Below are 12,776 nucleotides of genomic sequence, written 5' to 3'. Positions count from 1 at the left end.
GCTATCGAGACGAGACGAGGTGCGAGCAGTGTGCCCCCTCGTGAGCAACACTAAAAGTATTCCATGTTACTGTTTACCTTACATTTCTCATGGCTTTCGCTTTCCAGTTTAATCAGGCCATGATTTCAAAACGAGTTAAAACGAGCGAGCCATTTATCAAACTCGACTCGACTTGAAACTCGATGCCAAAAACAGTGAATCGGCTCGGAACTCGACTCGAGAATATCACCTTTGACTCGACTCGAAACTCGACTTGAATTCGAGTCGAGTTTTAGCTTGACTCGTGTCCATAACTATGCGTTAGAAAAAATGGTTGCTTATTATTATTCTGCTAAACTAATTATATAATAACAACAATGGTGTTGTGTAAAATTAAAAATACAGAATATAGAGAAACATTACTCTACAACTAATAAAATGAGAACACATGAACTGAGGGTAAATCAAAACTTGTCAGTAACTCTAAAATCGATATATGCTTTTTAAAGCTAGTTGTTCCAAACTCTATAATCAACGGGACTCTAAGATACACAAACTGATCTGAAAGAACTCTAATATTACATACCATCAATAACTATTTTCTAGTAATGAAGTAGCCTGCTCATAAGCATATAGTTTATTCGTATTAACCCGTTACTGTATGTAGTTAATTATGACACCCTAGTTGTTGATAGATATTACCCCCCGGGGCACCATCATCTTCAGCTTTTAAGAAAATTATTCTTTCAAATGTTCGAACGATAAAATATTTTCATTCTCCATCTTTATAAAAACAACACCAATCAAAGTAAAATAGACTACCCGTACCATTGTACTCTTAATTGACTCACTGAATGTATTGATTTGGAGCTGTCAAAATCTACGACAAAATGTTCCAGGTGCTTGCAATCAGTACACGTGATTTGACTGAGGCAGTCCACATCTTCCAAAAACAAGTTGCACTATGATCTTATCTGTTTCTTTGTGTGCCGGTGACTGACTGTCGGTCACCTACCTCGTTCATGCTCCATTCCTCCATTCTGAGAAATTCGCTTACAGGAAAGAAACATTTGTTTCCGAAAAAAAAAAATACATATATTGTAGTTACTCATCCGAAATGTAACGCGAAAAAAGTAACGCAAACTAGGTACGTTACTTAAAAATTTGTAACGCGTTACCGTTACAGTTACTTTGGAAAAAATGTAACGCGTTACTAGGAAACGTTACTTAAAAAGTAACGCGTTACAAGTAACGCGTTACTTGCGTTACGTTACTTCCCAAGACTGCTTTTGGGGAAGGAAAATAATCAGTGAATGAATCTAACATTCGCACTCTAAAAAATTGTATAGCTGAATTGACAATAAAAGCATTGTTGATGATGATGAGTATTGCTAATTGGTAAATTAATTTTGACTATAGTATAGTTGATGTATAAATACTGATTTGTTATTTATACAATACCTATTTTTTTAGTATGACTGTGGTAAGAAAAAAATATTGCTAATATTAGTATGGTTAATAATATCATGCATATTGTTTATATAACCAGATTATTTAGTATTGCTAAAATAGCGATAGCATTATGGTTAGAATGGCTATTACAATATAAAACTCTTGTTATGGCAACAATGCGAAATCCCGCCTTTTACGACCCTAATAGCATTCAATATCCTCAGGATGTCCAATGGGATGTCCCGATGGGATATTTGCGATGTCCATGCGACATCCTACGATATCAGCAGGACGTCCTGTAGCTGTTGATCAGATGGCCGAATGTCCGCTTCATGGATATCCCATGGACGTCCCGCGAGACGTCCGTGTGATGTCTGCGAGACGTGATTTGTACATCGCGATGGGACGTCCGGTGGATGTCACATGGATATCTCAAATCGCCTAGCTGGACGGAGAAGGGAGGGAGCACCCTTTGCCCTTCCTTATTTTACTAAACGAAGATATAAATGTCCTTTATGAGGCTTGAATACCCTGCTTCCGAGAGACGGGCTTTCCATCGTCCAGAGTCCTAGTTGAATGTCCATCCAACTATGACTCCTAATATGAAGTCCGTCACTCGGAAGCAGGACATTTCCCGCACCATAAAGGAAATTTAATTAGATCTTCATTTAGTAATAAAAGAAAAGACAAAGGGTGCAAACAATGTAATTTCTGTAATACTTATATAATTAATTTGGACGTAGCATTCTAGTGGACGTACTAATTCAGAACAGAGAAAAAAGTTTCTAAGACAACTGACTTAATCATACCAGCTTCGTGGAAATGTGGTGTTATTATATAATATACGAAAAGATAAAAAAAATAGTTGCGGGTTCAAAATATATGTCGTGATAAACCACGAAAGCAGCTCTGCAACCATACGCCCAATGCATTTCCATGGCTGAGCGAGAATAGTGAACGTTTTTCTAAATTTTAGTTTAGTGTCGACAGGATTTTAGTTTGCGAACTATCAGTCACCGGTACCGAATCCTATCAGCTGCGCAACAAAGTTACAGATGATTAATGAAGAGAAACGGAACAATCAACTATCAGAAGATTATATATATATATATATGTACAGTATGTAATACTTATTAATTGAAAAATTGATTAATTTTTTTTTTCAATTTCATAATTTACATTGAGGCTAAAAACCAAGTACAGTAGATTTTCTTTATTTCAATAAATGCTAAAACTATGCTAAATTACTGTGTACAGTCATTGCTTCCACATAGTATTATTTACATATGCAAATAATGATACAAACACAAAATATGACATACATCACAAAAGGTTTTTCAGTATAAAAATAAATGAAACATGAATCCAAGAGACTGGTTCTCAACCTTTTCAATTCAACACCTCCATTACCAAATTTGTTGAAAAAAATGCAAAATTCTGAGTGAGTTTCAAAACTTACAAAAAAGCAGTTACATACAGTACCACTACGCACTGAATCTCATAAAAAGTCTTGTAATTCAAGTTTAATCCACGTAAATCCTACATTTCCATAAAAATAAAAAAGAGGATATGTAACCTTATAAAAGGTTATCCCAATGTCTTTGGCTTGAGCGACGTTAAAAAAAAATGATTCAACATAATCTGTTTGTGACTAAGTTGTAAGAAGAAGACGACCGACTTTTAGAATAAATAACTTGGGTATTATTATCACTCAAACACATTTCTTCAAAAACTGTTGTCTGTTGTTCCTACAATAAAATAAATTAAAAAAAAAATCACCGTTAACTGCAGATTTCACAGATCGTTAAATCTGCATGACAGAACATCAAAACAATGCGTTTTTAGTTTTATTTTACACTTTTTCTTGCATAACTAATCATTGTTAGTGTTGTTCTTCTGCCTGAGAGCCCGCTCTTTAGCATGACGAAGCCACTTCTTTATTACATCTGATATCTCTGCATCTGTTGATGCCTTGCAATGCTTGTGATACCGCGCAGTGCCTGCAATAATAAAAACAAACTATTAAGTAAATGATTATGTACAATATAAAACATGTTCAGAAAAAGGGGTTACAAACTTTCAGGGCAGATCAAAAGAAAGTAAAGAAGCGCGTCGTCTCGGAGATAAAAGCTGCCGAAAACGTGGGAAACTGAACTTCAGAAACTATTTAACGTTATGGTACTAATTAGTGTTGTGCAAAGCTTACACTTGAAGTCATACCTACATTAGTTAGAAAATGCGTGTTTCAAATCTGTACAATGCGTTCGGACGGGATTACTCCGAAAGGCGATACAGAATTTATTTAAGGAGTTCCTTACGCACGCATTAGAGTTTTGGAATATATATATATTTCCAAATCGAGCAGGTATGCCTGAGTGCGAAAGCTTAAACCGCACTCTGTACGTTGAATAGTTTATGAAATTCGATTTCCCACATTGTCGGCAGCTCATATCTCCGAAACGAAGCGCAAAAGACATGTTTAGTGCGGCTTTTTCCTTCTTTTGATGCAATCTTTCTGCCCTGAAACTTTGTGACCCTTTTTCCTGAACATCTTTGTACTTAGTACAAATCTAATAATTGTCTACAATAAGAATGAGAATTTAACACAATTGTCGATCTTGTAATATTTGAGATTTTTGAACTTCCTTTTTAACATTAACTCTCGTTATCCAGGTTATTTCCAAGAGATGCGGACGTAGTCATCAGATGAAACTTTTCTTAAGAAACAATACCATTGAGCACTTTTCCTTTTTTTTTCCAAGGTATTGTTAAGTATGTATCTTACTCCCATAAACGGAGTTCAGGAAATAGGAATATTGCTGCTGTCCATGAAGTGCAGGTAAACATAGATATATGACATACAAAGCATGGATATAAAACATTGATACATTATTAACTTTCGGGAATAATCCTCCCTTCTGTTGAATGAAGTTCGAGAGTCACAAGGATTTAAAAAGTCATAATAACTAAGTGGACTAAGACGTGAAAACAATGAACTGCACTACTTTGTCTCTGTTCAGTGTTTTCTTTACATTTGTTTGTTGCCTTCTTAAACGTAAATAACAGTGACAATATTTTTTTGACATCAGTTGTTTAGTTCAGCTAGTTTCCTTAATTATTTTAATCCACTTGATTTTCCGACTTTATTCAACAGAAGAAGGAAAATTGGCTATTTTAATTTTATATAATGGAAATTGGCTATCCATTTTTCCTTAAGCTTTGTCTTCATACAATACTTCCCATAATTTCTTCTTTAGCTTCCATTGTTCATTTTAAGCCAACTTAAGCTTTTATGATGTCAATTAATGTGATTGACAAATCATTTTTTGTTTGTTTGTAAATATTACATTATTTAAACGGTATAAACATTTTGAAGGCTTCTTAACTGTCAGTCTTGGCTCGAAGTGAAGCAAACTCTATGAATAAGCTCTGTTAATTGGACCAAGACCACAGGAATGTTGACAGTTTTTATTTCAAGAGTTTGCTCACGAATGAGAGCTTACTCATCTCATTCATAAGCAAAATGAGCAGACTCTGTTTTAGGACCCACTGTCTTATAAGCAATTTTACTTTTACTTGCAAATCTCTGCTTTTACTTTAACATTCCTATGATACCCACTGTAACAAACTTTAGGCATCTTAAACTGAACCATCAATATAGATTGTAGAAATTGATGTACTTGCGAATTTAAATATACCGAACCTCTCTAGGTGCCGGTATCGTCAAAATTAATGAACCATAAATACTTTGTACTTACTCATGATTACTTCACACAAACGTAGATTCTGAAAAACATGCTTCCCTTTGGCTCCAAGCCAACTGAATCTTGATGCAACTTCATTGTCCATTGTACGCTTCAAAAGGTTGACAACAATGGAGTCGAGATTATGCCCGCCAATCCTTTGAAGTTCATTCACCTGTAAGTAACACAGTATGTCTTACACGGGATGTACCGAACCTTATATTCCCAACAAGGAAACTATCACAAAGACAATAAATAGATTAGTATAAAAGGAAAAATAATAATACCGGTACTGTAAAAATTTAGTATCGGAAACCAGCAGAGAAATGGTACTAGTACTTTTGTGCCTTGTAAAAGTCTGTCCCCAAAACACATGACAATGATGTGAACACGAAGTGTTTACTATGTCTGAAGCTATTCTTTTTACAAGATTTAAAACAACTTGAAGACAAAACGATCGAGAGTTTAGATCCAACAGCAGATCTTATTAAGCCTGCACTATTAAACTATGGTTCACGCGACGTTCTTACAAAACTGTAGTCTAATGGACTACTGCTTTTTTATTACCTACTTCTCATATATATTTTTATTATGTATTAGGATTAGTTCAGAGGGCTGCAAAGACTAGTAATAAAGCGTGGGATTCATGTACAACTGGTCCCAAGTTCGATTCCCGCTCAAAGTACCCTATTTCTCTGGAGTCTACACAAAAACTGGGTAGCCAAGTAGGCCTAAAATAAAGAGATGATCTAGAAAGTTGCCGGCTAAGCCTGTTGGTGAGCAAGATGAAGAAACACTGCTGATCACAGGCCCGTTATTCAAGTGGACGCAGATCAAGTGGACGTAGATCAAGTAATCACTAGAAGATAGCATTGGAAAAACTCAGGACCGCAAGGGTCTGTAACGCCAACGTTTATCAGGGTGTCTACTATATCAGACAAAATTCCCAGACTTTTATTCCCTGAAAATTACTGAATTATGAAACAATCGAAACAAAATTTGGGTCAAAAAATTGGTATTTACAATACCTTAGTTGTGAAAGGTTCTAGAACACTGGCTCTCCTCTCAACCCACCACTCAGAGGATAAGATTCAAGGGAACTGACTCTGAAGGACTGAATTCTCTTATAAATAGGTTGATTTCCCCACGATATCAATAAGACAACTCAATCTTGGAGAGTCAGTTTCCTCGAAAGTTGCCTTGTGTGTAGTGACCAGTTAAATAAATTCCGATAAAGGTAATAACTGGAAATCCATTAACCGATCAAAATTTCACCCTTTGGAAAAAATCTGCGCACAAAACAACGAAATTTTGCCTTTTACATTCAGACGAAACATGATCGTGTATTTTCTATCATCAATGCATTCTGGTGAAGTGATGTCTAGGCATACACTTACGTCACAAAAAATCTCGATGTTTGTTAAATTGTTTACGTACTTCTACGCAAGATTACTCTTGAATCCTATATGGCAGTTACAGGCGGGTATTTTAAAACAATTGGAGCAAGGAAGCAAGCAATAATGGGTCTTCGCGTTCCGCACATGATAAAAACGAATTAAAAAAAAAAAACAGCGGTTTGTGAGATTTGTAAACGGTACACTTTTATTTTTAATTGGACAGTAGAAAGTAATTTAATTAGTGTCCGAGTTTTACATTCGGAAGAATATTGGTTCGTTGTCCGGGGCAGTCATCATCGGTGCAGATTAGGCTTGTTTGTATTCGGAAGGTGGTTGGTTCGATATCCGCGGATAGTTTGTACGATTTTCTCTGTTTCACAAGGTAAATATAAAGAACCTGCTTGGCGCAAATGAGACCTTTGGTGTGGGAGATGTGGGTTCAATTCCGTATTTGTGTACTTCGTCCCTTTTAATTCTGATAGAGAGGGTACCCCTTCCCCATTATATTGTAAGTTTTACCAACGGAAAAGCGTAGTTATTTCTGTGTTTTTCTTTATTATTTTAGGTCGTTTTAATTTTCATCATAGTTGTTGTAATTTTGGGGTGGGGGTATCGGGGAAGCCCTCCCCCGTTGTGATTTTATTCCGCTTTTGCCTCAAATATTATTACTTTTACAAATGAAAAAGTACAGAAGAGTGAAACGTGCATGAAAACCAAAAGGGCAGAAAAGAGTTCTCTGCGGTTCTATGGATTAGTAGCACGTCAACCATATTTTCCAACGTGGTCTCTCATTGCATCATTAAGATTAATTTCTGGAATAGTTAATATTCGTTTACAAATTGAATGTCGGGGTTCAACAACCAGAGATGCAGAGGTGGGCCCGGTATCTAAGTGAAAATATCTTATTTTATTTGTAGTAACTGCTGTAGGACTGTAGGAACTGTAGAAACTGCTTAAAAAAAAAAAAAAAAAAAGGAACCCCATCAAACGGTCCTGTGCCGTTCTACCTAGAGAGAAATATACCTGTCTCTTGATGCTCTGTTACAAAAGGAGTATTTTAAAGGACTTACTAGCTTTATTCTGTAATCTTTATCCTGTAGTTTGGATTCTATGGCATCCATTTGTTCAACAGAAGTTATGGGGAAGTAACTGGACAAAATCGAGGCTTCCTGTACATCCAATTCAACAGTCTCTTTCTTTTCGTCTATTTTGTTCTCAATCCTGGCCGAAGATAGACACATATCGTTTATAGTGTATTTGATACTAGCCATTGTTCGCAACATCTGCTGGTGAAATCCATTGCACCCTAGCAAAAAGAAAAATACAGTAAATTCTTACTAGTTGGTAATGAAAATTACTTTTACATGCAATACACTTCAAATAAAAAAAATTACAGCTAGCCAGTAGAGTGCAAGATAATGTATGAAGTACATATACATCATATGGAAAACAATATCGAATCTGAAAAGATTTCCCTAACTAAGTAACCTTACCCAGTTTCACGCCTACTTGCATGGAACTTGGAATTTAATATATATATATATATATATATATATATATATATATATATATATATATATATATATATATATCAACCGAATATTTTGTTACTTCATCGTTCAGTAACAGCGAAATATAGAGCCCAAGAAAACAATAACATGATATTTAGGAAACATTAATGAACTATTGAGAAAAGGTACGTTTTATTATTACAAAGTCTTGAAGCATATAAAAGAAAAAAATGTACATCAGAAAAATCTATTACTCCAAGTAGCGCGATTGACCCTGGGTTAATCCTATCTTAACATAAGTTCCAAATCCTAATGTAATATTTACGTCGCTTTTTTGTTTTATATATATATATAAAGACAGCATAACAACCTCTTTAAGTGTGACTACTTTTCTAGAAATACAAGGAACCTAACATATATTTTCCTTAAAGAAATCTATATTTGAAGTAAAGCATAAATGTTTAGTAGCATTAGCATTTCTAAAGTATAGCATAACACAAATGTCTCCAGTGGATAAGCTCGCCTTGTAATCAAGGGGTCCCGGGCTCAATTCCAGGTTGGGAACAAAAGGTTCGGATCCCTCGTTCAACTGTAGTTCCTGTCCTTAGGACGTCAACATCCCATGGAACGCAATGGCAAATCACCATATGGATTCACACCTGTCTTCGGGCAGAACACCACATCATCATCATCAGTAGCATAGAATTAATATCATTTCACATTCCTAGAATTACCCTGAGGAAGAAAATATTTTGACTAATTGTCCGTATGTTACCCCACCCACTACAAATAAAAAGGAATATACCGTATGGAGGGACTCTTGTCATAGAATTGTTGATAACTGGTTGAAAATAAAGGTTACTATTGACATTTCGTGCGTTAGAAACATTTTTACTGTAAAAGCATATTAAGTATTATAAAAACTATAAATGGCAATTTACAAACAAATTGAATTTAAGATCTAATTTTATATATTACTGGAACTAACCTTCGTGTTCTTGGACAGCAGTACTCTCATCTGAGGTGACTGGGCTCCGCTTAGGAGTTTTTGCCATTCCAGGATCATCCACATTGGTGCTCGTCACGACCTTTTTAGAAAAGAGATTCGGTACCGGTGGCAAAGTCTTCTTTATTGTAGAAACACTTTGCTTAATCGCTTCACTAAGGGCAATATCTTCGTCCGAAGATGATGATTGCTGTTTTCTAGCTCGTATGCGACGTTTCTTTTTCTGTATCTCAAAAGATTCTTCATTACCAGTATCAACTTCGGTCTGGTCTCTCGCGAGTTCTAATTTCTCCATCCCACGCTCGTAAGAATCTAGAATGAATATTGAAACAAATTAGAGAGTACTAATATCGCTTCTAATCATGTTCGTCAGTAAAATTATATACAATGTCAGAATTGCTTCGAGTTGAGCAGAAGCGAATGCAAGACCATTTTGAACTGACTCAGCGTGTTTTCACCTGTTTGGCTTTTTTCCCAGACTGTCGCTTGGGACTTCGCTCCAGCAACTCTCATATTTCTGCTATAGATTCGAAAAATAGTACTTCTTATAGAGGTTTCAATTTTTTCCATTTAATGTTTTTAAGTTGACCCCAGGGCCATAATGACGGGAAGGTAGGGGGCACCTTTACAGAATTAAAACCCATTTTTGAACCCACCTTTTATTTTTATCCATTTCTACCTTCAGTTGCACTTTTTACCCATTAGGTCTACTGTGCCCGACTTTTGCCTCTAGGGGCACTATGTTGCGGCCCCCGTGAATTTTGCTTACGAAACTGAAATCTGTTATCGTCAAAATTCTGCTTTCGTACATGTTTCCCTCAGATCCATTTTTTCATCCATTTTTAACATGCACTTTGTATACATATGTGTATACAGAAAAGGAGACATTTATTTCTGACAAATCTTCATATAAAGTTTCATAGTAGCAAAAATATTGATTGGTTCAGTAGTTTTCGCGCCAAATCATCACAAAAACGAGTGTAGATGCCAATCGTAGGAGCTACTACCGCTTCAGCTCAACAAGCAGCCAGAAGCTTTTTTTTTTTTTTTATGACCACTATGTAACCATCGCTATGATTATTTTTTAAAAAATTACGTTTGGTAACATTCAACGCCTCATTATTATGAGAATTCAAAGAGCCCCGAGGCACCGTGAATGAAAACCGTAACCTTCAAACAACCAAAAATTGAAATATCCACATTCCTGGACGTTGAACCGTAGTGCATCATGCTTTTAATCATGAACTCCAGGTGAGACAAACAAAAGTTTAAACCAATCGGTATTACGTTCTTGATTTTTTTTTAGAAAATAAGTTTCGTATACGATGTCACAAATATCCAATGATCAGTATATCACTGATGCAGTTGAATAAGTAAAGCAATAAATAGATTTAAACCATGTTAATAGAAACTATCCGTCACTTAGGACAGACCAAATCGTAAGTAAAATATTCTTTGGCTCTACTTTCTGTAATTTACGTTGGTGTTACCTTGCTTCATTATAAGGCGCCGTATTTTATCTAAATAAAATGTTACAATAAAATTTTGATAGTTTCCCCCGTAGCGTCATGGTCAGAGCGTTCGCTCTAAGTGAGTAAAATAAAGTATTACATCTGTATGGATAGACTTTGTTAACAGGTTATTACATGGGTGTTTTTCAATGTAAGAATGCAAAAATGCAAGAATGTCATAGCGAGGAATTGATCCACAAGTTATAGGTTTTTGACAGCAAATATATCATCTTGGAATTTACTATTAGTCTCACCAAGCACGCTCAATTATTGCAAACACAACTTAGTTTACAGTCTCATTTTTATTACGATTACCAAGGATCTTCCATTCACCAAAATTAAACTATACTAATTTTACAGTTTTTCTGTAACATCTTCAAAACAGATAAAGAAATTGAACAGTGTAAACCCAGTGCGCTAGACAATATTATTTTGCATTTTTACGAATCATCTAGCCGTCCCTTTGCAGCTTATAGGTGTATCTCACAAATCCATGCCGCATCTATTAATAACTACACAACAAAACGAGATAGATGAGTCGTGATAACGGTATGACATGCACAATAATATTGACTATTGTACTACATTTCCATTTTTCAAGTTATTTTTTATCGATTTTGAGAATATTAAAGAAATACTGTAAAATTAGTATAGTTTAATTTTGCTGTATGAAAGACCCTTAATATCTACAATAATATAAAAAATCATACTTTTTGTTTGTGACAGATATTATTGTAAAATTGTACGTTTGACATTTTTTCTTTTCAGTTTCAATAAATTCAAATTAAAAAAAAAATCCATAAAAAAATGGAAGTCTATATAATTAAGAAAGTGGAAGAAAATATTAAAACACTCACATGATTGACCAATAATTTCATAAACCCTATGGATACTCCAGTCTTCCTTTGGTTCTAATTTCTCCTCTACTGCCTTATAGTATTTTGTAAAACTGCTGTAGTTCGGCCAATAGCATTTTCTTTTCCCATCTAGTAACCAATTAACCGGCACTAGTTGTATCCCGTCGGAGAATTCAACAACATAATACTGTGCCTCTGGAATCTTTTCTTCAGACATTTTGCACTGACGGTATGGAATTCTATAACAGGTAAAAACGAATAACACAGATGTATAAAGAGTTTAAGCATGCAAAAATATGATGATTTTTTCCCCCATAACTGTACAGCTGAACGTATCAGCAACTTTTGTTTATGAGTTCAGTTTGCTTCTCGCAGAAAACTGTTAACGAATCAGTTGAAACCATTTCAGCTCTAACCTAACCTAAGAAATGTTTACAAGATTTAATCATATATTTCATAGCAAACACAGTAGTGCAACTTGGTTTTGATAGCCCAACTACCTCCAATCACTTCAAGGTGAACTGAATATTTCACGAAAAAGGCATTATATTTTCAGCAGGTTAAAGAATGTAATAATGGAAAAACAACCCAAGATTTTTCGTCAATTGGAATCTTGATGCATTTTGCTTTTATATCGTCACATGTGAGAGAGATTGCATCGGATGATAACGAAGTGACAACTACAATCCCAAACATGGAAGACTTACATGGCACATCATATAAATCTCTTTGATCCATGTATTTTCTCCCAAGTATTCTCACAGAAGAACCAACTTGTATATCATGAACTTGCACAATTTCACCTGAACGAGTAATGCATACGTTATTCGGTTGTGTTGCTTTCAATTGTCCTGGAAAAACTGAAAAAGATTCACGAGCAGATTGCTTCTTTGGTGCGGAAAGGCTGGTTTTACGATTTTCACATACTAAAGTGTTTTGATTCGTCTTTTCTAAAGCAAATAATTCTGTGTATCTTCGATGAACTTGCTGTAGTGGTTTATCTGCCTTGCGAACTAACTTCTTTAATGTTTGCATAAAATTTTCGAACTTGAAAGCACTGAACGTATCAAGATTACCAAATTGCAAAACATCGTCACCAAGGTGTAGAAGTCCATGTATGTTATGCGTCACATGTTCCCTTCCGTACAAAGCAGAAAAATTTTTTACAAAAGCACGTAACAATTCGGATGCATACTTGCAATGTGTAAGTACGTGCGTTTTGCTAACCATTATGGTCATCGCAACATGAAGAATCAGAAAATGTATATATATATCCTCCCGAACTACTCCTTTCAAGCACACAACACCGGTATACAGCAA

General features: G+C 35.3%; 1 protein-coding gene across 1 annotated transcript; it reads right to left on the bottom strand.

Annotated features, from left to right (window-relative positions):
• Positions 1-3,178: 3,178 nt before the first annotated feature.
• On the bottom strand, positions 3,179-12,574 carry LOC145687986 (uncharacterized). The gene is made up of 5 exons (XM_081761671.1): positions 11,457-12,574; positions 9,071-9,400; positions 7,642-7,877; positions 5,190-5,349; positions 3,179-3,431 (listed from the first exon to the last, which is right to left on the bottom strand). The coding sequence occupies exons 1-5, from the start codon at positions 11,671-11,673 to the stop codon at positions 3,304-3,306; spliced, it is 1,071 nt and encodes a 356-aa protein (XP_081617797.1). The 5' UTR covers positions 11,674-12,574; the 3' UTR covers positions 3,179-3,303.
• Positions 12,575-12,776: the final 202 nt, after the last annotated feature.

The sequence above is a fragment of the Thermobia domestica genome, chromosome 1 (assembly GCF_964235325.1).
Source record: "Thermobia domestica chromosome 1, izTheDome1.hap1.1, whole genome shotgun sequence".
Classification (NCBI taxonomy): Eukaryota; Metazoa; Arthropoda; class Insecta; order Zygentoma; family Lepismatidae; genus Thermobia; species Thermobia domestica.
This window is presented reverse-complemented; position numbering and strand designations above follow the sequence as displayed.

Coding starts and splice junctions, on each gene's coding strand:
- LOC145687986 (XM_081761671.1), bottom strand. CDS start 11,673: ATGTCTGAAGAAAAGATTCCAGAGGCACAGTATTATGTTGTTGAATTC. Junction 5,350..7,641: donor AAGATTACAGAATAAAGCTA/GTAAGTCCTTTA, acceptor TGTTACTTACAG/GTGAATGAACTTCAAAGGAT. Junction 3,432..5,189: donor TTTGTGTGAAGTAATCATGA/GTAAGTACAAAG, acceptor TTATTATTGCAG/GCACTGCGCGGTATCACAAG.